The following is a 27,712-nucleotide window of genomic DNA, read 5'->3' on the forward strand; positions in this document are numbered from 1 at the left end:
GCAACCACCGAGCATGGATGAGGAGTGAGTCTTGTGCCTTTAACAACATCATTGGCAGGCCTGCCATAATAATTATTAAACAAATATAAAATCCAGTACGACCAGGGCGGCACTGTACGACCATTGAAAAAAAAACAAAAATATATTTATATATACGTACACTACTGTAATACCCTGATTGGAAACATCCATTTTTTTTTTAAAAAGCCCTTGCAATTTCAGCCCGACTGTAATTGACACTTTTTATTTTTGTGAATGAAATTAATCGTTGTTTTTAAAGGGGGGAGGGGGCGAATGGCCATTCCTTTTTGAATCGGTCTCATTTGCATTTAGGTTCCATTCATAAAAAAAATATCCATTTATATCGGGGTTGTTTTTTTTAAAAAATAATGTGCTCTAGCCAGTGTTGGGGGCGAATTGTTTCAACAGCCCCTCCCTTTGTTTCTAGTTTGTTACATTTGGTTCTGTTACATTACATTCTCGTCCCCTTCACCTGTTGTTTTTAGGCGGAGGACAAAGAGCCCTGGGTGGGTCACGTGATCCTCCATTCACAAAAAAATTTATACATTACTGTATGTATCCAGCTCTGGTTCTCCAGGACCTGCGGGCCACAGTCCACGCACCACACAGTTCCGCTCTTGAGTTAGCTTTCTTCAACTCCTGCTCAAATACCTTAAATACAGGACTAACCAGAGGATTTTCATGTTTCTGTTGAGTTTTTAAAATGTATATATACGGTGCATAGATCTGTTTTATTTTCCAAAAGGGGGCATTTGTGATATTAAATGTGTTCTGTGGTGAAATGCCAGTGTTTATATTTCACCTTGGAGAGGGGGATGACTTCACCAGTTTGTTGAACCCTTCCAGGTCAGGTGTGTCAGACATTTTTTTTTAAATTGAAAAGGTATTTGGTGTAGTTTTAGCAGAGAGGACCAGCCCAGGAAAATTATTTCTTACAGACCGTCCTATATGTTGTCACAGAGTAATCCATTACGCCTGATGCTGGAAATCTGAAACAAAATGCAGGAAACACTCAGCAGCAAAACACACACACACACACACACAAGATGCTGGAGGAACTCAGCAGGCCAGGCAGCATCGATGGAAACGAGAAAATAGTTGACGTTTCAGGCCGAGACCCTTCTCCAGGACCGGGCCTGAAATGTCGACCCTACTTTTTTTCCCGTAGATGCTGCCTGGCCTGCTGAGTTCCATCGGCATTTTGTGTGCGTTGTTCAGGTTCCCAGCATTTGCAGATTTTCTCCTGTTAGTGATTGAAGCACTCAGCAGTTCAGGCAGCATCTGTGGAGAGAAAATGCTCCGGGTCAGAGATGATCTGTCAGAGCTCGGAAAGTGAGATTTAGAAAAATAAATCGTGTTGTGGTGAGGGCGGGCGGGGGAGGGCAGGGTGAATGGGGGCAAAGGGAATCCTGGGGCAGTTGTCAGTAACTGGGGTGGGAGGTGGGTGGCTTTAAGTTAGTTGACAGAAGGGTTAAGGAAAATGATTTCTCTCCGGCTTGTGAAGATCTGAGGCTCAGGGTCTGAGGGCAAAGTGGAGACAGAAGTGGTCAGCATGTTGAAAGCGGGTGGCGTTCTGAACTGCTGTGACCTGTGGGGCTGCAGACTGAACACTGTGAGGTTCGAAGGATTAATCTGAAGCCTGTTGCTCGGAACTTCCTGGTGGCCAAACATTTTAATTCCCATTCCCATTCCCGTTCCCGTTCCGACATGTCGGTCCACGGCTTCCTCTTGTGCCAAGCCGAGGCCACCCTCAGGATGGAGGAGCAACACCTTATATTCTGTCTGGGTAGCCTCCAACCTGATGGCATGAATATCGATTTCTCCTTCCAGTTTAAAAAAAAATTCCCTCCCCCTCCCCTCCTCCTCTGTTCCCCACTCCAGCTTTTTACCCATTGCCACCTCCCCACCATTTCTGTATATTTCCCCCTCCTCCTTCCCTTTCTTCTGTGGTCTCCTATCAGATTCCTTCCTCTCCAGCCCTCTATCTTTCCCACCCACATGACTTCACCCAGCACCTTCGAGTTATTCTCCTTCCCTTCCCCCCTCCACCTTTTTATTCTGGCATCTTCCCCCTTCCTTTTCATTCTTGATGAAGGGTCTCTGCCCGAAACATCGACAGTCTATTCATTTTCCACAGGTGCTGCCTGACCTGCTGAGTTCCTCCAGCACTCTGTGTGTGTGCGCGCCGCTCCGTATTTCCAGGGTTTCTGGTGTTAGTGGAAAACTCCTGTCATTCCGCGCCCATCGCCCCGCGCTTGTCGGAGGTGGCGTCAGGCGAAAGTTGGTTCTGACGTGTCGGAATGGGAATTAGGATGTTTGGCCACTTTTGGAGGATGGAGCAGAGGAACGCACTCTGAATTAATCCCACATACTTCATCGTGCTAAGTCTGTCTCCCGGCTCTGGGTCTGTACTCGCTGGAATTCAGAAGGATGAGGGGGGATCTCATTGAAACCTTTCAAATGTTGAAAGGCCTAGACAGAGTAGGTGTGGAAAGGATGTTTCCCGTGCTGGGGGAGTCTAGGACAAGAGGGCACAGCCTCAGGATAGAGGAGCTCCCTTTCAAAATGGAGATGCGGAGAAATTTCTTTAGCCAGAGGGTGGTGAATTTGTGGAATTTGTTGCCACATGCAGCTGTGGAGGCCAAGTTGTTGGGTGTATTTAAGGCAGAGATTGATAGGTTCTTGATTGGACATGGCATCAAAGATTACAGGGAGAAGGCCGGGAACTGGGATTGAGGAAGAGAAAGGAAAAAAGGATCAGCCATGATTGAATGGTGGAGCAGACTCAATGGGCCAGATGGCCTAGTTCTGCTCCTATGTCTTGTGGTCTTATGATGCGGCATGGTTCCAGCGACCCAGGTTCGATATTGACTTCCACTGCTGTGTTTGAGGTGTTCACGTGTCCTCCTTGTGACCGCGTGGGGCATACCCCTGACACTCCGCTATCCTCCCAGCTGGTAGGTAACTGTCTGCTGTAAGGGCCTCGGCCGTTCATTCCCCTCCATAGATGCTGCCTGACCTGCCGAGTTCCTCCAGCATTTTGTGTGTGTGTTGTTCTGGATTTCCAGCAATGGCAGGATCTCTCGTGTGACTGATTCCTGCTGTTGTTGGGTAGAGGGCCATCGGGGTGGTGAAGGGGACGGAAATGGGTTGGGGGGTGTTGATGGGGAGAGTAAATTGTTAGGAATTATGTGGGCAATGCAAGTGTAAGTACTGGAAAACCCTCATAAAATGGCAGATGGAGTTCAACCCAGATAAGTGTGAGGTGGTTCATTTTGGTAGGTCAAATATGATGGCACAATATAGTATTAATGGCAAGACTCTTGGCAGTGTGGAGGATCAGAGGGATCTTGGGGTCCGAGTCCATAGGACACTCAAAGCTGCTGTGGTTAAGAAAGCATACGGTGCATTGGCCTTCATCAATCGTGGGATTGAGTTCAGGAGCCGAGAGGTAATGTTGCAGTTATATAGGACCTTGGTCAGACCCCGCTTGGAGTACTGTGCTCAGTTCTGGTCACCTCACAACAGGAAGGGTGTGGAAACCATAGAAAGGGTGCAGAGGAGATTTACGAGGACGTTACCCAGATTGGGGAGCATGCCTTATGAAAACAGGTTGAGTGAACTTAGCCTTTTTTCCTTGGAGCGGCGGAGGATGAGAGGAGACCTGATAAAGGTGTATAAGATGATGAGAGGCATTGATCGTGTGGATAGTCAGAGGCTTTTTCCCAGGGCTGAAATGGGTAGTACGAGAGGGCACAGTTTTAAGGTACTTGGAAGTAGGTACAGAGGAGACGTCAGGGGTAAGTTTTTTATGCAGCGAATGGCGAGTGTGTGGAATGGGCTGCCGGCGATGGTGGTGGAGGTGGATACGATAGGGTCTTTTAAGAGACTCCTAGATAGGTACATGGATCTCAGAAAAATAGAGGGCTATGGGTAACCCTGGGTAATTTCTAAGACAAGGACATGTTCGGCACCGCTTTGTGGGCCGAAGGGCCTGTGTTGTGCTGTAGGTTTTCTATGTTTCTAATTCAGCAGCTCAAGCAGCATCTCTGGAGAGAAATGAACAGTCGGGGTTTCGGGGTGAGACCCTCATCAAGACTCAGGAAATGATGGAGACACAAGAGGGATAGCAGATACTGGAAACGGGCACACACACACACACACACACACACACACACACAACGCCAGAGGAACTCAAAGGGCCAGCAGCATCTATGAGCCACTTCATTGGGACTCGGGACGTGACGGGATGGCTCTGAGAGCTGGCATAGGCTCGATGGGTTGAATGGCTTTCTTTGCTGGCAGCAAAAATAAGCTATAACATAGCTAGGTTGGAAGAGCTGAGAAAAATCTGTGTAAGGAACTAAGTTTGAGGGGGAAATGGGAGGAGGTGTGGGAAGAGGATGGCAGGACTTGGATTGGAACAGTGAGTGGGGGACTTCACCTGCGCCTGCGAATCTGCTGGGGTTGTCCAGTGCACCTGCTGCTCCCGGTGCAGCCTCCTCTTCACTGCTAAGGCCCGACATAGATTGAGGGACTGCGTTGTCGAGCACCTCCCACTCCATCTGCCAAAAGCAGGATTCCCCGGTGGCCAGCCATTTTAATTCCCATCCCCATTCACGTTCTGCCATGTCGGTCCGTGGCCTCCTCCTTTGCCACGATGAAACTACTCTCGGTCTGGAGGAGCAGCACCCCATATTCCGTCTAGGTAGCTGCCAACCTGACAGCATGAACATTGAGTTCATCTTCCGATATTTTTTTTTCGTTTTGTTTTCTTTTCCCCTCCCCATTCTCTCTACTACTAATCCTCACTGTCACCTCTTTCCTCTTCTCGTCACCTGCCTATCACCACCCCCTGAGTCCCCTCCTCCTTCCCTTTCTCCCATGGTCCACTCTCCTCTCCTATCAGCTTCCTTCCTCTCCAGCCCCGTGCCTTTCCCACCCACCTGGCTTCACCTATCACCTTCTATTTTTTCTCCCTCCCCCCCCCCACCCACCTACCTTTTTATTCTGGCATCTTCCCTGCTTCTTTTCCAGTCCTGATGAAGGGTCTCAGCCTGAAACGTCGACGGTTTATTCATTTCCATGGATGCTGCCTGACCTGCTGAGTTCCTCCGGCATTTTGTGTGTGTTGCTCTGGGTTTCCAGTGTCTGCAGAATCTCTTGTGCTTATAGTGAGTAGCGTGTTTCGATTCAGTTCCTCGAGGATCCGGAACTGGGCCAGTGCAGAGATCTCGGCGGGCCAGCGAAGGTTTCAGAAGACCAGGACGGGTGAGGCTGTGGGAGTGGAACAAAATGAGAATGAACATGGGTGAGTGAGAGAGACTCCGCTCACCGGCTCCTCCGCCAGGATGCGCTGAGTTGAACGCCCATCTGAATTGGATGCAGTCCTGCATGGAAGTGTTTTAGCATTTTAACACTTCAGCAAAGGCCTTGGCGAGGACTGTTTTCTCTGGAGTGTGAGGGGGCTGAGGGGTGTATTTATGGAAGTGTATAAAATCATGAGGGGCATGAACAAGTTTCTTGCAGATATAGAAATGTTTTATTCAACAAAACGACACCCTCTCAGAGGAAGAAGCCTGCTTGACCCAATATTACATGATATTTTATATGCTAAAGATCAAAGGTAACAGCAGGACAATATAGTTACAATGTATCTACAATGCTTCCTGTGAATTACATATAGTTTTCAAACACCTCCTTCTTCACACCCACACTCCAGGCACCCAAAATGAACGTTAATCAGCGTTGTCTGGTTTTCAGTTAACTGGTGTCCGCAGCTACAGGAAACTTTGTCCAAAGCTGCATTTTGAATTTAGTCTACAATCCACATTCAGGTTAAAGATTAGTTGCTGAAGTTACAATTTGCTGTATAGCCTAACTCTCTAGAGTAGGTTACATGGTCAGCACAACATTGTGGGCTGAAGGGCCTGTAATGTGCTGTAAATTTCTATGTTCTGTGTTTATGTTCTAACTCTAGAATATACCCTAACAGTATATACGACCTTGAGATTTATTTTGTCGCAGGCATTTACAGGAAAATTAAGAAATACAATAGAAGTTATGGTAAACTGTAAATAACAAAGCAACAGACACGAAACACTGCAGGAACTCAACAGGTCAGGCAGCATCTATGGGAAAAAATAAACAGTCGACATTTCAGGCCAAGACCTTCTTCAGGGCTCAAAGATTTGACAAGCAGCCAACGTGCGAAAGAAGACAAATTGTGCAAGGGATTTCAAAAAAGTAAAATAAATAATACCAAGGACATGAGTTTCAGGGCTGTTTGAAAGTGAGTCCGCAGGCTGTGGAGTCGGTTCAGCGTTGAGGTGGGTGAAGTTATCCGCGCTGGCTCAGGAGCTGATGGTTGTGGGGCGATAACTGTTCCTGAACCCGACAGTGTGGGACCGGAGGCTCCTGCACCTCCTGTGTGACGGCAGCAGGGAAAAGAGAGCATGGCCCGGACGCAGAGCGTCCAAGGTGGATGCTCACGGACCTTTCCCCGGGGTAGGAAGTGTAAAAGTAGGTTAAAAGTGAGGGGGGCAGGGGCTGTTTAAAGAGACTCCGTCCCATCCGCCAAAAGTAGAATTTCGAATTTCACGGTGGCCAGCCGTTTTAATTGCTATCCCAGTCCCCGTTCCGATTTGTCGGTCCATGGCCTCTCTTTCTAGCACACTGAAGCCACTCTCAGCGTCGAGGAGCAACACCTCATATTCCGACCAGGTAGCCTTCCAGTTAAAAGTAATCGCTACCCCTTCCCTCCTCTTCTATTCCACACTCTGGCCTCTTGCCTCTTCTCCTCACCTTTCCCCCAGTGCCCTTCCGCCTTCCCTTTCTCCCATCGTCCACTCTCCTCTCCTATCAGATTCCTCCTCCTCTTGTCCTTGACCTTTCCCACCCACCTGGCCTCAACTATCACCTTGTACCTTGTCCTCTTTCCCCTCCTCCCACCTTTTTATTCCGACACCTTCCCTGTTCCTCTCCAGTCCTGAAGAAGGGGCTCAGCCCAAACCATCAACTGTTTCTGTAGATGCTGCCTGACCTGCTGAGTTCTTCCGGCGTTTTGTGTCTATTTAAAGGGAACCTGAGAGCAGATTTCTCAGGGCTGTGAGTTTAAGAGACAAGCTGCCAGAGGAAGTGGTAGAGGCAGATGCAAATATTACGTTTAAAATACACTTAGACGGGTTTGTTTCAGCAAATTGTTCGAGGGATGTGGGCCAAACACGGCCAAATGGGACTAGGTCAACTAGACAACTTGGCCAGCCTGATCGGAATGAGTCGAAAGATTGGTCTCGGCTCTGACCTTCAGAGAACCTCCAGACAATCAGTGGATTTTTTTTAACACAAGGGATTCTGCAGATGCCAGAAATCCGGCGCGCGCGCACACACACACACACACACACACACACAATGCTGGAGCAACTCAGTGGGTCAGGCAGCATCTATAGAAATGGATAAACAGTCGATGTGTTCAGGCCGAGACCCTTCGTAAGGATGGGAAAGGAAGGGGGAGGAAGCCAGAATAAAAAGGTGGGTGAGGGAAAGGAGGACAGGCTAGAATTTCGTTAGTTAGTCTCTGCCCGTTACGCCGCTGGCTTTTCGGGCAGCAGTGAAGGTCCTCCATTTCTGTCTGCCCTTGGCCATCGACCCACAGGTGTAGTCCAGGGTTGTACGTTCCAAAACCCAATTTTTGGTCTTGATCTTGGCAGTGTTCAGGGCTTCCTTCATTGTGCCCAGTAGCTTCCTCTCAGTCAGGCAAGTCCCAGGTGGAGAGTCAGGAATACAGTTGCACTCAGATGTAGAGAATTCTTTATTGCTGTATCCAGAATGATTTTTTTTTTAATCATTGAAGGTTGTTAGCCCTGAGCTGAACCCCCGAACCTGGAGGATCGGTGGACCACTCTTAGTCTTGCCTCTACCCTTTGACCTGCTTGGCATGGGTGACCCTACCAAGAGCCAAAGCACAAAGCCCTGACTCCAGCCCTCCTGACGCAGGCCTCCAAACCACGACAAGACCGTGGTCTAGGAGGTATACTATGTATTGAGCGGCCACCTTCTTAGGCACCTTCTATGTGAGTGTATGTCCATGGTCTTCTGCTGATGTAGCCCGTCCACTTCAAAGTTCAACCTGTTGTGCATTCAGAGATGCTCTTCTGTACACTGCTGTTGTAATGTGTGGTTGTTGGAGTTACTGTCACCTTCCTGTCAGCTTGGACCAGTCTGGCCATTCTCCTCTGACCTCTCTCATTAACAAGGCATTTTTGCCCTCAGAACTGCTGCTCACTGGATGTTTTCCTGTTTTTCACAAAATTCTCTGTAAACTTTAGAGACAGTTGTGTGTGAAAACCTGGACCACATGATTTACGTCCTAGGATTCTGAAAGAGGTAGCTGAGGAGATTGAGGAATTATTAGTAATGATCATTCAAAAATCACTAGATTCCGGCATGCTTCTGGACGACTGGAAAATTGCAAGTGTCACTCCACCCTTCAAGAAGGGAGACAGGCAAAAGAAAGGAAACTGTAGGCCAGTTAGTCTGACCTCAGTGGTTGGGAAGATGTTGGAGTGAATTGTTGAGAAGGAGGTTCCGGGGTACTTGGGAAGCACGTGATAAAATAGGCCAAAGTCAGCATGGGTTCCTCGAGGGAAAATCTTGCCAGACAAGTATGTTGGAACTCCTCGAGGAAATAAAAAGCAGGAGAGACAAAGGAGACTCAGTTGACATTGTGTACTTGTATTTTCAAAAGGCCTTTGACAAGTTGCCACACATGAGGCTCATGGTATTACAGGGAAGATTCTAGCATGGATAAAGCAGTGGCTGATTGGCAGGAGGCAAAGAGTGGGAATAAAATAACCTTTTCTGGTTGGCTACCAGTGACTAGTGGTGTCCCACAGGGGTCTGTGTTGGGATCGTTTCCTTTTATATTATATGTTAATGACTTGGATGACAGAATTGATGGCTTTGTGGCCTAGTTTGTGAATGCCTTATGAAAATAGTTTGCGTGAACCTGGTCTTTTCTCCTTGGAGCGACGGAGGATAAGAGGCAACTGATAAGAGGTGTATAAGATGATGAGAGGCATTGATCATGTGGATAGCCAGAGGCTTTTTCCCAGGGCTGAAATGGCTAACATGAGAGGGCATAGTTTTAAGGTGCTTGGAAGTAAGTACAGGGGGATGTCAGAGGTAATTTTTTCATGCAGAGAGCGGTAGGTGCATGAAATGTACTGCCAGTGGAGGTGGTGGAGGCGGATACAATAGGGTCTTTAAAGAGGCTGTTAGATGGGTACGTGGAGCTTAGAAAAGTAAAGGGTTATGCAGTAGAAAAATTCTAGGCAGTTTCTAGTCACCTACATGCATGGTACAACATTGTGGGCCGAAGGGCCTGTAATTTGCTGTATATATCTATGTTTCTATGATATGAAGATAGGTGGAAGGGCAGATAGTTTTGAGGAAGCAGAAAGGCCACAGACGGACTTAGAGAGGTTAAGAGAAAGGGCAAAGAAATGGCAGATGGAATACAGTGTCGGGAAGTGTTCGGTCATGCACTTTGGTAGGAGAAATAAAAGGGTAGACTATGGAGAGAAAATTCAAGAAGTCAAGCTGCAAAGAGACTTGGTAGCCCTTGTGCAGGATTCGTTAAATTTTAACTTGCAGGTTGAGTCAGTGGTGAGGAAGGCAAATGCAATGTTAGCATTCATTTTTAGAAGACTGGAATGCAAAGGCAAGGATGTAATGCTCTGGTACACCTCACTTAGAGTAGTGTGAGCAGTTTCGGGCCCCTTATCTATGAAAGGATGTGCTGACATTGCAGAGAGAGCTCAAAGGAGGCTCACAAAAATGATTCCAGGATTGAATGGTTTATCATATGAGGAGCACATGATTTTATTCAAAGACTGGATGTAGAGAGTATGTTTCCTGTGGTGGGGGAATCTATGACCTGAGGGGACAGTCTCAGAGTAGAGGGTCACTCATTTAGGATGGAGATGAGGAGGAAATTCTTGAGCTAGAGTGTGGTGAATCTGTGGAATTCATTGCTTCAGGCGGCTGTGGAGGCCAAGTCATTGGGTATATTTAAGGCAGAGGCTGATAGATTCATGATTGGTCAGGGCATGAAGGGTTGCAGGGAGAAGGCAGGAGATTGGGGCTGAGAAGGAAATGGATCAGCCCTGGTGAAATGGCAGAGCAGACTCGATGGGCCAAATGGCCTAAATCTGCTCCTGTATCTTATAATGGTCTAATCTAAATCCCAGGAGATCAGCAGTTTCTGAGATACTCAAACCACCAACAATCATTCCACTGCCAAAGTCACATTTCTTCCCCATTCTGATGTTTGGACTGAACAGCAACTGAACCTCTTGACCATGTCTGCATTCTTTTATGCATTGAATTGCTGCCACATGATCGGCTAATTAGATATTTACATTAATGAATAGGTGTTCAGGTGGACCTGATAAAGTGGCCACTGAGTATATGTTCCATGATCTAATATTTATCCCAAATGACATGAATATCCGACTGTTATTACACAACTGTTGTGCAAATTATTCTCTGTATTACAATTAACATTATGTGTCGTGTTGTATGACATCATCATCATGTGCCGTGTCCTACGACATGGGCGATCATGGTCTTTCCACACCATGATTGTTCTTGGCAAATTTTTCTACAGAAGTGGTTTGCCATTGCCTTCTTCTGGGCAGTGTCTTCACAAGACAGGTGACACCCAACCATTGCCAATACTCTTCAGGGATTGCCTGCCTGGTGTCAGTGGTTGCTTTAAGCCAAGGCTTTTTTGATATGCACCAGCTACTTATACTATCCACCACCTGCTCCCATGGATTCACGTGACCCTGATCGGGGCAAGGGGGAGGGGGATAAGCAGGTGCTAGACTTTGTCCAAGGGTGACCTGCAGACCAGCAGAGGGAAGGAGTGCCTTACACCTCCTTTGGTGGAGACACATCTCCACCTCGGAACACTGCTGCATTACAATGGTAAGCACAACCCCAAAATTCTCTTCTTGGATTCAAAGCAACCAGAAGCCTTGAGGCTTTCTGCATGAAACTTTGTGTGCAGAATCTAAGCCAGTTCCAAGCTCCTGCTTTACTGATGGGTGTTCAGCCGTTGGTTGGGAGAGGGTGGGCTGTGGCTTTTCTAAGTGAGGTGAGGATGGGGGCTTCATAGAGGATCGGAAAGGGGCCTGCGAGTTGTGGAGAGATCGGCGGTGGCTGTCTGGGGAAGTCCACGTTCTCGCTGCCTTTTCCCTTCTGCAGCCCCCATGTTAACCCTTCCTGACACCAGCGGGAATCGGTGGACTGCACCTGCCTTTATATGTTGCCTTTACCCCACCCCTACCCCCAGGCAAAGCGGTTGACAGCACAAAGAGGAGAGTGTCACACAGTCCGAGAGTGCTGTCCCCTGTTTAGCCACTGTCCCAAGTCCTTCCAACCAATGAAAAGGCAGTGGGAAACACAACAGCCAAAGGAGTGGAATCAACCAATCAGAGTTGTTAGCCCCTAAGACCACGATGCCTGACCATCCGGGCGTGGGGGGGTGTGTCACAATAAAATGTTGCTGGAGGGAGGTCGTCCCCGCGTAGATATGTAGGCCTAACAGGCTCTATGGCTGAGATTCAGCTCTACACCCTCTGTCCTCCTCCTACACTGCCACCTGATGGCCTCAAGGGTCTACTGCAGAGTCCTCCAACATGCCCCTAGAGATACAGTGAGAAGGTAGGGCTCGAAGAGGTGGGTGGGCGAGGGAAGGAGGGATGAGGAGGCCCCGGGACGACATGGAAGCACACACAAAGTGCTGGAGGAACTCAGCAGATCAGACGGCACCTGTGGAGAGAAATGGACAGTCAACGTTTCAGGGTGAAACCCTTCATGTGGATCAGGGGCAGCGGTAGAGTGAACAGCTAGTGCCTTAATCCCAGAATGGCAATGGCTAATATTACAAGACATACTTCTAAAGTGATGGGAGGAAAGTATGGGAGGGATATCAGAGGTAGAGGGTGTGTACAGAAACATGGCAGCAGGAGAAGAGCAATGCACCATCGGTCTACACACTATAACACTCAGGGACTTGGACAATTTTTTAATTTTACCTAAATTTTTTATGACAGTATGTCTTTCTGCTGTAATTATATATGCTGTGTGCTGCTGTGTGACTGTTGGTACTGTGTTTTGCACCTTGGCCCCAGTGGAACACGGTTTTGTCAGGAATTTGTGCAGGGTTCCCTGAAGGTTAATTTGCAGGTTGAGTCTGTGGTGAGGAAGGCAAATGCAATGTTAGCATTCATTTCAAGAGGACTGGAATATAGAAGCTAAGGATGTTATGCTGAGGCCTTATAAAGCACGGGTGAGGCCTCTCTTGGAGTATTGAGCAGTTTTGGGACCCTTATCTCTGAAAGGGTGTGCTGAAATCTGGAGACGGTTCAAAGGGGATTCACAAAAATGATTCCAGGATTGAATGGCTTGTCATATGAAGAGCATTTTATGGCTCTGGGCCTGTATTCACTAAAATTCAGAAAGAATGAGGGGTGCCCTAATTGAAACCTGTCGACTGATGAAAGGCCTTAATAGTGTGGATGTGGAGAGGATGTTTCCTATGGTGGGAGAATCTAAGAATAGAGAGGTCTGCTTTTAGAACAGAGATGAGGAGGAATTTCTTTAGCCAGACAGTGGTAAACCTGTGGAATTCTTTGCCACAGGCAGCTGTGGAGGCCAAGTCTTTCCGTATATTTAAAGCATAGGTAGATAGATTCTTGATTAGTCAGGGCATGACGGGATATAGGGGAGACGGCAGGAGATTGGGGCTGAGAGGAAAATTGGATCAGCCATGATGAAATGGCAGAGCAGACTCAATGGGCCAAATGGTCTAATTCTGCTCCAATATCTTATGGTCCTATGATCTGACTTGGTAGGTGCATGGACACGCTGCCAGGGTTGGTGCTAGAGACAGATATATTAGAGACCCTTAAATAGGCACATGGATAAATGAAAAATGGAGAGTTATGTGAGAGAGAATGGTTAGATCAATTTTGGAGTAGCTTAAAGGGTCAGCACAACATTGTGGGCCGAAGGGCCTGTATTGCACTGGTTTCTATCTCAGCCTGAAATATCGGCGCCTTATTCCCCTCCATTGTTGCTGACTGGCATGCTGAGTTCCTCCAGAATTCTGTGTGTGTTGCTCAAGAATTGGCATCATCTGCTGAATCTTTTGTGACAAGGAGGTTCAGTTGAGGGAAAGGCAGGCGTCAGTTTCCACGGTGCCTTTCCACGGAGGTCCATGGGGGGTGGGTGAGGCACAATCAGTGCAATGCAGAAGACCGGCCAGGAGGCTGGTCTCGGGTCTCGGGCCGCGGTCAGCGAGGGATGCCCTGCAGCCTCCTGCAGGCTCTACAGCTAAAAGGGGAATTTGCCTCACCAGGGCAACAATAACCCACAATTATATGATGCCAAACACAAGAAAATCTGCAGATGCTGGAAATCCGAAGCAACAGGCACAAAATGCTGGAGGAACTCAGCAGGCCAGGCAGCAACTGTGGAACTGAATAAACAGTCGACATCTCAGGTGGAGCCCTACGTCAAGACTAGAAAGAAAGAGGGAAGACTCCAGAATAAAAAGGTGGGGGTGCGGGGGGAAAGGAGGATAGCTGGAAGTTGATAGGTGAGGCCAGGTGGGTAGGAGAGATAAAGGGGAAAGAGGGGAGCCAGAATGGAGAATGGTGGAAGAGAGAAGCAGAAATCCATAGCAACTCACACAAGATGATGGAGGAACTAAGGAGCTGGTGGTAGACCTGAGGAGAACTAAGGTACTGGCAACCCCTGTTTCCATCCAGGGGGTCAGTGTGGGCATGGTGGAGGATTACAAATACCTGGGGATACGAATTAACAATAAACTGGACTGGTCAAAGAACACTGAGGCTGTCTACAAGAAGGGTCAGAGCCGTCTCTATTTCCTGAGGAGACTGAGGTCCTTTAACATCTGCCAGACGATGCTGAGGATGTTCTACGAGTCTGTGGTGGCCAGTGCGATCATGTTTGCTGTTGTGTGCTGGGGCAGAAGGCTGAGGGTAGCAGACACCAACAGAATCAACAAACTCATTCGTAAGGCCAGTGATGTTGTGGGGATGGAACTGGACTCTCTCACGGTGGTGTCTGAAAAGAGGATGCTGTCCAAGTTGCATGCCATCTTGGACAATGTCTCCCATCCACTACATAATGTACTGGTTGGGCACAGGAGTACATTCAGCCAGAGACTCATTCCACCGAGATGCAGCACAGAGTGTCATAGGAAGTCGTTCCTGCTTGTGGCCATCAAACTTTACAACTCCTCCCTTGGAGGGTCAGACACCCTGAGCCAATAGGCTGGTCCTGGACATTTCATAATTTACTGGCATAATTTACATATTACTATTTAACTGTTTATGCTTCAATTACTGTTTATTATTATGGTGCAACTGTAATGAAAACCAATTTCCCCCTGGGATCAATAAAGTATGACTATGACTATGAACTCAGCAGGTCAGGCAGCATCGATGGAAATGAATAAACAGTCAACATTTTGGGCCAAGACCCTTCTTCAGGAGGGTCTCGGCCCGAAGCATCAACTGTTTATTCATTTCCATCGATGCTGCCTGATCTACTGAGTTCCTCCAACAATTTTTGTCGTTATACAATGCTGCTAGCTGTAGCTTCTCAGGAACAATTCTCTGTGAGAGCAAGCTGTGAAGAGGAGGTAGCAGAAAGGAAAGGAAGGCTTGCATTTAATTAGCGCCTCTCACCGTATCCTTTTTTGCTGCTACACAGTGAGGCAACCTCAAACCCCCAGAGGTTGCTGCAAAGTTTGGATCTCCTACATCAGCAGAGGTTGTACCTGTCACAGAGGGAGTGCAGTGGGGGTTCACTGGGAACAGGCACGGTGGGGCTGAGTGACCAGGCACATGTTCTCTGCTGACCAGGCAAATGTTCCCTGCTGACTAGGGACATGGGAGGAGATAAGACCATGTGACATAGGAACCGAATCAGGCCGTTCAGCCCACCTCCACCATTCTATCATGGGTCCCTCTCAACCCCCACTCTCCTGGCTTCTCCCCATAAACTTTGACACCCCAACTAGTCAAGAACCGGTCAACTTCTTCAAATATACAGAAATGACTTGGCCTCCACTGGTGTCCATGGCTATGAATTCCACAGATTCTCCATCCTCTGGCTAAAGACGTTCCTTCTCATCTCTATTGTATAAAGCATCCATGTATTCTGAGGCTGTGCCCTCTGGTCCTAGACTCCCCAACTATAGGAAACCTCCACATCTACTCCATCTAGACCGTTCAATATTTGATAGGTTGCTTTCTAAGTTCGATAGTTTTCAATGAGATGCCCCCACCCGTTCTTCACAACTCCAGTGAATGCAGCCTAGAGCCATCAAACGGGCCTCATACATTAACCCTTTCATTCCCGGGATTATCTCATTGAAATTTACAAAACTCATGCAGTGAACTGTCAGGTCAGCAGGAAAAATCATTGGTTGCAGTCTATCATCACTGCAAGAGCTGTGCGTGTCCAGGACAAAGAAGCGGACAGGAAGCTTCATTGTGGACGCTACCCACCCAGTACACTGCCTTTTCCAAAAACTCCCTGCTGGGGCTTTTAAAACAAAACTTCTTAAAAGTTTCTTTCCCCCCAGTAGTTAATCTGATCAACCAGTCTAGTTAGCCCTCCTCACCCCCATCTATCTATAATCTCAGTCACTGCACTGTAAGCACTTTAAGCCACATTTTATAATGCTGTTTGCATTGTAAATACGGGTTGAACACCCCTTATCCAAAAATCTAAAATCCTAAAACCTCTGAAATCTGAAATTTTTTTGAGCACTGATGTAAATTGAATTGAATTGAATTGAATCGAATGGTCTTTATTGTCATTATACATCGGAACAATGAAACTCTGTTTGGGTTCCTCTCAGGCAATTAAAAAAAGCTGTAGATAAAAGCAAGACAGTAATAGAAAAACAGTATTAAATAGATAAGTAGCAGAAAATAATTTGTGACTCCACAAATGGAAAATTCCACAAGGCGCTGGGGTGGTTCCTGGTGGATATGCAGGTCCCTGTGCACCACAGACAGGTCTGAGTAATGCACATATTATACTTTCATTATATTACTGTTATGTAATAATTTTTACTGTTAAGTAGGGTGCATACAGAATTCTTCAAAAGCCTTAGGCACATATATTCGGCTTGGGTGCCTAGGAATTTTGCACAGTACAGTATTTGTCAACGTGGAGCGGAGAGCAAGTTTGTAAATCTGGCGGGAGCAAAGGGTGTTGGGAATGGTGAGGGTGGAGTGCCGCGGGAGGGGTTGTGGAACAGGTGGCAGAGGAGGAGTGCCAGGCGCGAGGGTTGACGCAAGTTCAGACACACCCAGACCTGAGACGCCAAGGTCATTTGATTCCAAACAATTGGTTTATTGATCATTACAGAATGTCTCTCTGGTGCTTCCCGTGCCCTCTGCTCGCCCTTCCCCTTTTCCCAACCATGATTCCCCTCTCCCTGCCCCCTTCCCACTACAGTATTGTGCAAAAGTCTTAGGCACTATATATATCTATATATATATATATACACACACACACAGCCACTGACTGTCCACCAGGGCAGCCAAGGTAGTGACAGCTTACCTTTCTGATGGTTCAATATATACATTATTGTTTCATGCACAAACTTATTAAAATATTATATAAAGCTACCCTCAGCATATATGTATAAGCTGTATACGTAATTTAAATTGATTTTGTGTTTAGACTTGGGTCCCATCCCTGATATCTCATTATAGCAAATATAGCAAAATATGAAACCTCAGCATTTCAGATAAGGAGTGCTCAACATGTATTTATGCACATTATATTCCATATCTGTACTTTAACTTTATATATTTTTTATTTTTGTAGTTGTAAAATGTTTTTTGTACCATGTTGTGCCAATGCACCGCAGCAAATGGATGTAAATGTGCTGTGGGTGATGAGTGAAGTTGACCTTTGACCCCGACAGGGCTCAGCAGGGGTGATGCTTCCTCAGCTGAGGAGTTGTGAACGAAGAATCAGAGTTACAGTATGAGGTTTCAGCCATGTAAGAGAAGTTTCCTCTCCAGGAGATGGAGAACCTTTGGGTCTCTCCAGCTACCGGGCTGAAGGGGCTCAGACTCTGCCCTTTCCAAACAGAGAAACATAGTTTGCTTATTTATTTATTGCAGCATGGAGTAAGCCCATCCCGACCCTTCAAGCTGCGACGCCCTAGCAAACCCCGGCAACCCCAATTTAACCCTGACGTAATGATGGGACAATTTATAATGACCAGTTAGCCTACCTAGTATGTCTTTGGACTGTGGGTGGAAACTGGAGTTTCCGGGGGAAACCCACACAGTCCATGGGGAGAACTCCTTACAGATGACATTGAAATTGAACTCCGAACTCCGATGTCCCAAACTGTAATAGCGTCACGTGAATGACCTCGTTACCTTGGTGCCCATTTCTCAATGCTAGGGCAATCAACCATTATGAAGGCAGTGCAGGGAAATGGGTTGGTAGGTTAATTGGCCGATCTAAGTTGCCCCTAGTGTATCATCTTCATTATCTTCATCAACATCATCTTCCTCTTCATCATCATCCTCATCTTCATCTCTATCCTCATCTTCATCTTCATCATCATCATCTCATTCATCTTCATCATCATCATCATCATCTCATTCATCTTCATCATCATCATCATCATCATCATTGACCACGTGCTGGCACCTCATTCCACACTCACTTACCCATACTTGCTATGCACCTCCTTTTTTTCTCTTAACCAGGGCCTCAAAATCTCTTGAAAGCCAAGGTTCCCTACACTTGTTATCTTAACCTTTTATTCTGACAGGCGCTTACAAGCTTTGTACTCTCAAACTTTTATTTCTGATGGCCTCCCACTTTCCAAGTCCACTTTTGCCAGAAAACAACCTGTCCCAATCCACACTTGCCATATCATTTTTGATGCCATCATAATTGGCTTTTCTCCAATTTAGAAGCTCAACATGCAGACCAGACCTATCTTTTTGCAATTTGCTTTTATTCCTTGGTGCCGAGAAGAGCCTCCTAGCATTATCCATCACCATCAGTGTTCAGGTAGTGCCCGCCCTCCTCCACTCACCCACCTCTTCTCCCTACATCTCCTGTTCCTCCTCAACCTCTGTCACAATCCTGTTTTGTGCCCAGTGACAAAGATATGAGGGTTTTTTCTTGAAGGTCCTCTCAGCCATCAGGCTCTTTAACCAAAGAGGATAACTTCGCTTGCCCCATCATTGAAGTTTTCCCTCAACCTATGGACTCACTTGCATCTCATGTTCTTGATATTTATTGCTTATTTATTATTATTTTTATTTATTTCATTTTATATCAGCTCGGGGATCAGATATTCTGGATTGGATGTTGTGCAATGTACCCAAATTGATTAGAGAGCTTAAGGTAAAAGAACCCTTAGGAGTACGATCATAATATGATTGAATTCACCCTGAAATTTGAGAAGGAGAAGCTAAAGTCTGATGTATCAGTATTACAGTGAAGTAAAGGGAATTACAGAGGCTTGACAGAGGAGTTAGCCAGAATTGAGTGGAAAAGAACACTGGCAGGGATGATGGCGCAACAGCAATGGTTGGAATTTCTGGAAGGAATTCAGAAGCAATTGGGACATGTACATTCCAAAGAGGAAGAAGGATTCTAAAGGCAAGATAACACAACCATGGCTAGCAAGAGAAATTGAAGCCAACATTAAAGCCAAATAGAGGGCATATAATAGAGCAAAAATTAGTGGAAGTTAGAGGATCGGAAAGCTTTTAAAAACTTATTAAAGGCAACTAAAAAAGTCATTGAAAGGGTAAAGATGGAAGAAGAAAGTAAGGTAGCCAATAATATTAAACGGGATGCCAAAAATTTCTCCAGCTACATAATGTGTAAAGGAGAGACAAAAGTGGATAATGGGGGACAAAAGTAATGGGAGACAAAGAAATGGAGGATGAACTGAATAACTACTTTGCATCAGTATTCACTGTGGAAGACACGGGCAGAATGGTTAGTGTCAGGTGTCAGGCTGCATGAAGTGTGTGAAGTTACCATAACAAGAGAAAAGTTTCTTGGGAAACTGAAAGGTCTGAAGGTAGATAAGTCACCTGGACCAGGTGGTGTACACCTCAGAGTTCTGAAAGAGATGGCTGAAGAGATTGTGGTGATATTATTAATGATCTTTCAAGAATCTCTAGATTCTGGAATGATTCCAGAACGCTAGAAAATTGGAAATGTCACTTCACTCTTCAAGAAGGGAGGAGGGCAGAAGAAAGAAGACAATAAGGTTAGTTAGGGTAACCTCAGTGGTTGGGAAGATGTTGGGAGTCGATTATTAAGGATGAGGGCTCAAGGTACTTAAGACCATCAGACCATCAGTCATAGGAGCAGAATTAGCCCATTCAGCCCATCGTCTGCTCTGCCATTTCATCACGGCTGATCCCAGATCCCATTCAACCCCATACACCTGCCCTCTCACAATATCCCTTGATGCCCCGACCAATCAGGAATCTATGAACCTTGATGTTGAATATACCCATGGACTTGGCCTCCACTGCAGTCTGTGACAGAGCGTTCCACAGATTCGCCTCTCTTTGGCTAAAAAAAACTCCTCCTTACCCCTGTTATAAAGGGTCACCCCTCAATTCTGAGGCTGTGCCCTCTAGTTCTTGATACCCGCACCAGAGGAGGCATCCTCTCTACATCTACCCTATCTAGTCCTTTCAACATCCAGTAGGTTTCAATGAGATCCCCCACACTTTCTTCTAAATTCCATTGAGTACAGGCCCAAAGCTGCCAAATGCTCCTCATATGTTAATCTCTTCGAACCTCCCCTAGGCTCTCTCCAATGACAGCACATCCCTTCTGAGATAAGGGGCCCTAAACTGTTGACGATACTTCAAGTGCGGCCTGACCAGTGTCTTACAAAGCTTCAGCATTATCTCCTTGTTTTTATATTCTATTCCCCTCGAAATAAATGCCAACATTGCATTTGCCTTCTTTACCACAGACTCGACCTGTAAATTAATCTTCTGGGAGTCTTGCACGAGGACTTCCAAGTCCCCCTGCACTTCTGATGTTTGAACTTTCTACCTATTTAGATAATACTCTGCACTATTGTTCCTTTTACCAAAATTCATTATTATACATTTCCCAATACTATATTCCATCTGCCACTTTTTTGCCCCTTCTTCCAATTTGTCTATTCTGCTGCAATTGCTTTGCTTCCTCAGCACTACCTGCCCTTCCACCTATCTTCATATCATCCACAAACTTTGCCACAAGCCATCAATTCTATTATCTAAATCACTGACAAACAATGTGAAGGGTAGTGGTCTCAATACTGACCCCTGAGGAACGCTATTAGTCACTGGCAGCCAACCACAAAAGGCCTCCTTTATTCCTACTCACTGCCTCCTGCCTGTCAGCCATTCCTCTACCCATGCCAGTACCATTCCTGTAATGCCATGGGATTTTATCTTGTTTAGCAGCCTCATGTGTGGCACCTTATCAAATGTCTTCTGAAAATCCAAGTAAATGACATCCACTACCTCTCCTTTGTCTACCCTGCTTGTTACTTCCTAAAGAAATCTTAACAGATTTGTCAGGCAAGATTTTCCTTTGCAGAAACCATGCTGACTTTGACTTATCTTATCATTAGTCTCCAAGCACCCCGAAAACTCGTCCTTAATAATGAACTCCAACACTTTCCCAACCAGTGAGGTTAGGCTAACGGGCCTATAGTTTCCTCTCTTTTGTCTGCCTCCCTTCTTAAAAAGTGGAGTGACATTTGCAATTTTCCTGTCCTCTGGGACCATGTATCAAGTGATTCTTGAAAGATTATGACCAATGCATCCATTGTCTCTACAGCAACCTCTCTCAGGACTCTGGGATGTAGTCCATCTAGCCCAGGTGATTTATCCACCTTAAGACCTTTCAGTTTGCCGAGCATTTTTCCTTTGTAGTAGCTCCCTGACACTCACGGACCTCTGGCATACAGCTAGTGTCTTTCACAGTAAAGACAAAAGTAAAGTACCCATTCAGTTCATCTGCCATTTCTTTGTCCCGCATTACTACCTCACCAGCATCATTTTCCAGTAGTCCAATATCAACTCTCACCTCCCTTTTATTATTTATGTAACTGAAAAAACATTTAGTTTCCTGTTTTATATTATTTGCTAGTTTGCCCTCAAATTTCATCTTTTCCCTTCTTATAGCTTTTTAATTACTTTTTGTTGGATTTTTAAAAATTTGCAATCATCCAACTTCCCACTCACTTTCGCTACCTTATATACCCTTTCCTTGCCTTTTATGCAGTCCTTAACTTCCCTTGTCAGCCACAGTTACCTATCCCTGCCATTTGAGAACTTCTGTGGGACATATCTTTCCTGCACCTTGTGAACTATTCCCAGAAACTTCAGCCACCTCTGCTCTGCCATCATCTCTGCCAGTATCCTCCTCCAATCCACCTGGGCAAGCTCCTCTCTCGTGCCTCTAATTTCCTTTATTCCATTGCAATACTGATACGTGTGAGTTATGCTTCTCCCTCTCAAATTGCAGTATGAATTCAATCATATTTTGATCACTGCTTCCTAAGGGTTCCTTTACATTAAGCTGACTAATAAAATCTGGGTTATTACACAACACCCAGTCTAAGATAGCCATTCCCGTAGTAAGCTCAAGAACAAGTTGTTCTAAAAAGCCATTTTGAAGGCATTCAACAAATTCCATCTCTTGCAGCCCGACACCAACCTGATTTTTCCCGATCACTTTGCACATTGAAGTCCCCCATTACAATTGTGACATTACCCTTATTACATACCGTTTCCAGTTCCCTTTGTACATCTTGGCTACTATTAGAAGGCCTATATATGATTCCCATAATGCTTTTTTTCACCCTTGCAGTTTCTTATCTCCACCCACAAAGATTCTCTGACCCCATGTCACCTCTTTCTAAAGATGTAACTCCATCTCTTACCACCAGAGCCACAGCACCACCTACGCCTTCCTGCCTGGCCTTTGATGTTAAACTCCCAACTATGACCTTCGTTCAGCCATGACTGTGAGGCCCACAACATCATACCGACCAATCTCTAATTGCGCCACGAGTTCGTCCATCTTATTCCAAATACTACATGCATTTGAATACAGTGCATTCAGTCCTGCATTCTTCGTCCTTTTGAATTTTGCCTCTGTGGTAAAACTTAATTCTTTGCTCTTTCTGCAGTGGTACCCAATCATTGGCTTGTCCTTCCTTACGTTCATATTACACCCAATGTCTACTTGTAAACCTGCTGGCTCATCCTCAGCTCTGTCATACTTGTTCCCATGCCCCTGTCATATTAGTTTAAACCACTCCCAACAGCTCTAGCAAACCTGCCTGCAAGGATATCGGCCCCCCAGCAGATTCAAGTGCACCCTGTCCCTTCTGTACAGGTCACACCTGCCCCAGAAGAGGTCCCAGTGATCCACTAATCTGAATCCCTGCCCACTGCTCCAATCCTTCGGTCACGCATTTATCCACAACCTCATTCTATTCCTATCCTCACTTTCACATGGCACAGGCAGCAATCCCACGATTACTACCCTTGAAATCCTCCTTCCCAGCTTCCTTTCTAACTCCCTGTATTGTGTTTTCAGCACCTCCTCCCATTTTCTACCTATATCATTGGTACCGATATGTACCATGACTCCCGGCTGCTCGCCCTCCCTTTTCAGGATATTGTGGACGCGTTCAGAAACATCGTGGACCCTGGCATCTGGGAAGAAAACTACCATCCATGTTTCCTTTTCGCTTCCACAGAATTGCCTAGCTATCCCCCTAACTACAGAGTCCCCTATTACTGCTGCCATCCTCTTCAGCTTCCTGCCCTTCTGAGCCACTGGGCCAGAACAAGTGCCAGAGGCACTGTCACTGTTGCCTCCCCCAGGTAAGTCATCCCCCACCCCAACAGTACTTAAATGGAGTAGTTACTGTTGAGGGGACTGTCTGCTATCTGACATTTTCTTTTCCCTCTCCTGACAATTACCCATTTATCTGTCTCCCGTAACCTTGGGGTGTGAAGCACCTTCAATAATTCCAAAAGACTGAAGTAGGGTAAATACTGAAAGGCTTTTATTCGCAGTAAGACATGACCTCCATGCTGAGTGTCTGCCCCTGATCTGAGGGGGAGGACCAGGGCAAAATCGCCTTTATTCAGGGGTCTGTGGGAGGAGCCACTGGGGCAGTCAGCAGAGGGGCGTGTCCAGGCAGTTAACCCAGTTACAACATATATATATGGCTTACCACAGGGTGACTACCTCCCTGCAGGTCCTGTCTTTCCCAAGCAGGCCGAAGGTCATCGAGCTGCAGCTCCAGTTCCCTAAGTTGGTCTCTAAGGAGCTGCCTCTGGATGCACCTGGTGCAGATGTGGCCATCAGGGAGGCCGGTAGTCTCCTGGAAGTCCCGCATCTGACACGCAGAACAGAACGCTGGCTCTGCAGACATACCTCCTCTTGTCTCAAGAGTTAATTCAGAAAAAAAGAAATAAGAATTAATTTTACATACTTACCTTGCCTCTGCCTGTTCTCACTAAAGCCTTACTAATCTGACTCAGACTATTCCGACGATGACTGCTAGGCGGTACCTGTCTTTTCTAGAGACTGAATTTTCAGAGTTCTTCACTGAAACTGTGTGGGAATGCTTCTGTTGCGTCTATGCAGTACTCCAATCGTAGACTCCCATCAAAAAACTTCCTGCTTTTCACTTAGGGACGCATGATAAAATGGGCTGTAGTCGGCATGGTTTCCTCAAGTGAAAATCATATCTGTCAAATCTGTTGGAATTCTTTGAAGAAATAACAAGCAAGATAGACAATGGAGAATCGGTTGATTTTGTGTATTTGGATCTTCAGAAGGCCTTTGACAAAGTGCCACTCATGAGGCTGCTTAACAAGCTACAGGCCTGGGGTATTACAGGAAAGATTCTAGCATGGATAAAGCAGTGGCTGATTGGCAGGAGGCAAAGAATGAGAATAAAGGGAGCCTTTTCTGGCTGACTGCCGGTGACTAGTGGTGTTCCACAGGGGTCTGTGTTGGGACCAATTCTTTAAAGTTATTTGTCAAGTGATTTGGATGATGAAAATTGATATCTTTGTTGGAAAGTTTGCAGCCAATATGAAGATCGGTGGAAGGGCAGGTAGTTTTGAGGAAGGAGAGAAGGTACAGAAGGACTTAGACAGATTAGGAGAGTGGGCAAAGAAATGGCAAATGGAACACAGTGTTGGGAAGCGTATGGTCATGCATTTTGGCAGAAGAAATGAAAGGGTCGACTATTTTCTAAATAGAGAGAAAATACAAAAAACTGAGGTGCAAACGGACTTGGGAGACCTTGTGCAGGATTCCCTGACGGTTAATTTGTAGGTTGAGTCTAAGGGGAGGAAGGCAAATACAATGTTAGCGTTCATTTTAAGAGGACTAGAATACAAAAGCAAGGATGTAATGTTGAAACTTATGAAGTACAAGAGAGGCCTCACTGGAGTATTGTGAGCAGTTTTGGGCCCCTTATCTTAGAAAGGGTGTGCTGAAACTGGAGAGGGTTCAAAGGAGATTCACAAGAATGATTTCAGGATTGAATTGATTGTCATATGAAGAGTGTTTGATGGCTCTGGGCCTGTATTCACTGGAATTCTGAAGAATGACGGGTGACTTCATTGAAACTTATCGAATGGCCTTGATGGAGTGGGTGTGGAGAGGATGTTTCCTGTGGTGGGAGTGTTTATGACCAGAGGACACAGCCTCAGAACAGAGGGGCATCCTTTCAGAATGGAAATGAGGAGGTATTTCTTTAGCCAGTGAGTGGGGAATCTGTGGAATTCTTTGCCACAGGCAGCTGTTGAGGTAGAGTCTTTATGCATATTTAAGGCCGAGGTTGATAGATTCTTGATGGGTCAGGAATGAAGGGATACGGGGAGAAGGCAGGAGACTGGGGCTGAGAGGAAAATTAAATCAGCCATGATGAAATGGCGGAGCAGACTGGATGGGCCAAATTTCCTCAAAAAAATCTAAAAGATTGGGTAGACATGACGTATCACACATGAAACCATGCTGACTATCCCTAATTAGCCTATGTTTAACCAAATATTTAGAATGCCTTCCAATAACTTTCGCACCACTGATGTCAGGCTCACCGGCCTATAATTTCCTGGTTTAGTTTTAGAGCCTTGGTTAAACAGCAGAACAACATTGGCCATCCTCTAATCCTCTGGTACCTCACCTGTTGCTGAGGTTGACTTAAATATCTCCACTAGGGCCCCGGTAATTTCTGTATTTGCCTCCTGCAGGAGGCACGTTGAACCCACTTACTTTGATCGTTTGATGCCTGGTCAGAAAGCTTTTTGACTGCAGAGAGAATCACAGTCTTTTATCCTGTTATCAGAACAGCCGCATGGCATCTCTGAGCTAATCAGTGACTGAACTCCTGCGCTCTGTGACTGTGGGAACTGTTCTTGACACTTCAGTCTAGCAACGGTACAAACATAAACCTTCTGCACACGGTTACTATCTCACTGCACATAGCAACCAGATTGGCCACGCTTCCCCTCCATTCAGCAATCTTTTCCAGTGGTTTCTGTTTTCCGGTGGATAAACATTAAACAGAGCCCAGTCTAAAATTCGGCTCCTTCTCATGGTCCAGAACTTGCTTTTCTTTCTTGCGAGGCTTCAAGACTGCTTGGGCCAACAAAGGCTTCTGGCAGCTTGGGAGTGAAAGGGCTGAACATCTGGACGAGGCCCCATTTCTGGCTTCTTGCCCGCCATTTGGCGTACAGCTGGGGTTTTAGAGCCCGAGAATGGGTCAGCAGCGAAACAGACCCCGCGCTGACCATCGTCCCATCTATACTAGCCCAATTGTTCATCCAGATCAGGTCAGCACATCTACTAGGAGCACTGCCACAGGAAAGTAGCGTCCAACATCAAAGACCCCCCCTACCCCTATCACCACCACCATTTAGGGCATGATCTCTTCTCAGGACCGTTAGGTCCCATACTAGGTCCTGGAACAACTTCAACCATCAGGTTCCTTAACCAGTATGGATAACTTCACTCAACACAGCTCTGAACTGATTCTATAAGCTAGCGACTCATTTTCAAGCACCCTACGACTCATTTTCTGTATTATTTATAGCTTATTGTTAATATTATATGTTTTATGTATTTGCACAGTTTGAACTCCTTTGCACATTAGTTGTTGGTCCGTTTTTGCTTGTGTTAGTTTTTCATTGACTCTATTGTATTTGTTCTGTTGTGAAAGCCTACAAGGAAATGAATCTCGGGGTACTTTGAAATTTACTTTGGGCTGTTATGCTTTGGTGATTCAAGTAGGATTTTACTCCTTGGAACATAAAGGTTCAAAGGTTCATTTTATGATCAAATTATGTATGCAGAATACAACTCGGAGATTTGTCTTCTCCAGATAGTCATAAAATACTGAAAACCATAGTAATTGAAAGAAAGACACCAATCCACCCCCCCACAAGAAAAGGAAAAGAAACAAAAGGTCGTGATCCCCAACCCCTCCCTCACACAAAAACTAACGGATCACACACAAGGAGAAACAGCAACAAGAATATCACACCCCAAACCCCCGGCAACAAGAAAGAATGGGCGCGAACACGAAAAAAAAACGTAGCACTGAAAGAGACCAATAGGAACTACAGCTAGTTTGAACTACAGTCCAATCCATAAATCTCAGAATTTCAAGAAGATTGAGAGGAGATTTGATAAAGGCATACAAAATTATGAGGGGTATAGATAGGGGAGATGCAAGCAGGCTTTTTCCACTGAGGTTGGGTGGTGCTACAACCAGAGGTCATGGGTTAAGGGTGAAAAGTAAAGTAATTAGGGAAATGTCTTCATTCAGAGGGTCGTGAGAGTGTGGAATGAGCTGCCTGCACAAGTAGTGCATGCAAGCTCGATTTCAATGTTTAAGAGAAGTTTGGATAGGTATATGGATGGTAGTATATACCTATATACTTATATCCATTTAGGTATATGGATGGAGGGCTGAGGTTGATGGGAGTGGGCAGTTCAAATGGTTTGGCATGAACTAGATGGGCCGAAGGTCCTGTTACTTTTCTATGACGCTAATTGCCTTTATGTTTCTTACCTGTAAGAGGTTCTGCCTCCTCCACCTCCTCAGACAGTGCACTACAGATTCCACCTATCCTCTGGGTGAAAGATTTCTCCCACAGATCTTTCTAAACCTTTCACCTTGTACCCATAGCCTTGTGTTTTAAACTCGCTATTGGAAGAAAATTCCAACTGGCCATGATTCTATTAAACCCTCCCTCAGCCTCCTTTGCCCCCGGAAACACAAACCCAGCATATCCAATCTTTCCCTCATCTGCCAAGACCTGGAATCCTCTCCCCAAGGCTCACTCGGTCCCACAGCCTTCTAGTTTCTTTCAGACAAAACTTGCCTCTTATACCTATCTGTTGGTCACCGCATTGTCCTGGAGGAACCGGGCAGGTCAGGCAGCAAGGGTCACAGTCTGAAACGTCAACTGTTCATTTCCCTTCGTAGATGCTGCCCAACCTGCCGAGATCCCCTAGCATTTTGTGT

At 46.0% G+C, this 27,712-nt stretch overlaps 1 protein-coding gene across 1 annotated transcript in view; it reads left to right on the forward strand.

Moving 5' to 3' along the window:
• LOC140204411 (sprouty-related, EVH1 domain-containing protein 2-like) overlaps positions 1-27,712 on the forward strand; it is a 136,058-nt gene that overhangs the window by 52,968 nt on the left and 55,378 nt on the right. The window contains exon 7 of the mRNA XM_072271132.1: positions 5,219-5,292. Within this exon, the coding sequence (XP_072127233.1) occupies positions 5,219-5,292 (74 nt within the window). The remainder of the gene's footprint in view (positions 1-5,218; positions 5,293-27,712) is intronic.

Source organism: Mobula birostris, chromosome 10 (genome assembly GCF_030028105.1).
Source record: "Mobula birostris isolate sMobBir1 chromosome 10, sMobBir1.hap1, whole genome shotgun sequence".
Taxonomy (NCBI): domain Eukaryota; kingdom Metazoa; phylum Chordata; class Chondrichthyes; order Myliobatiformes; family Myliobatidae; genus Mobula; species Mobula birostris.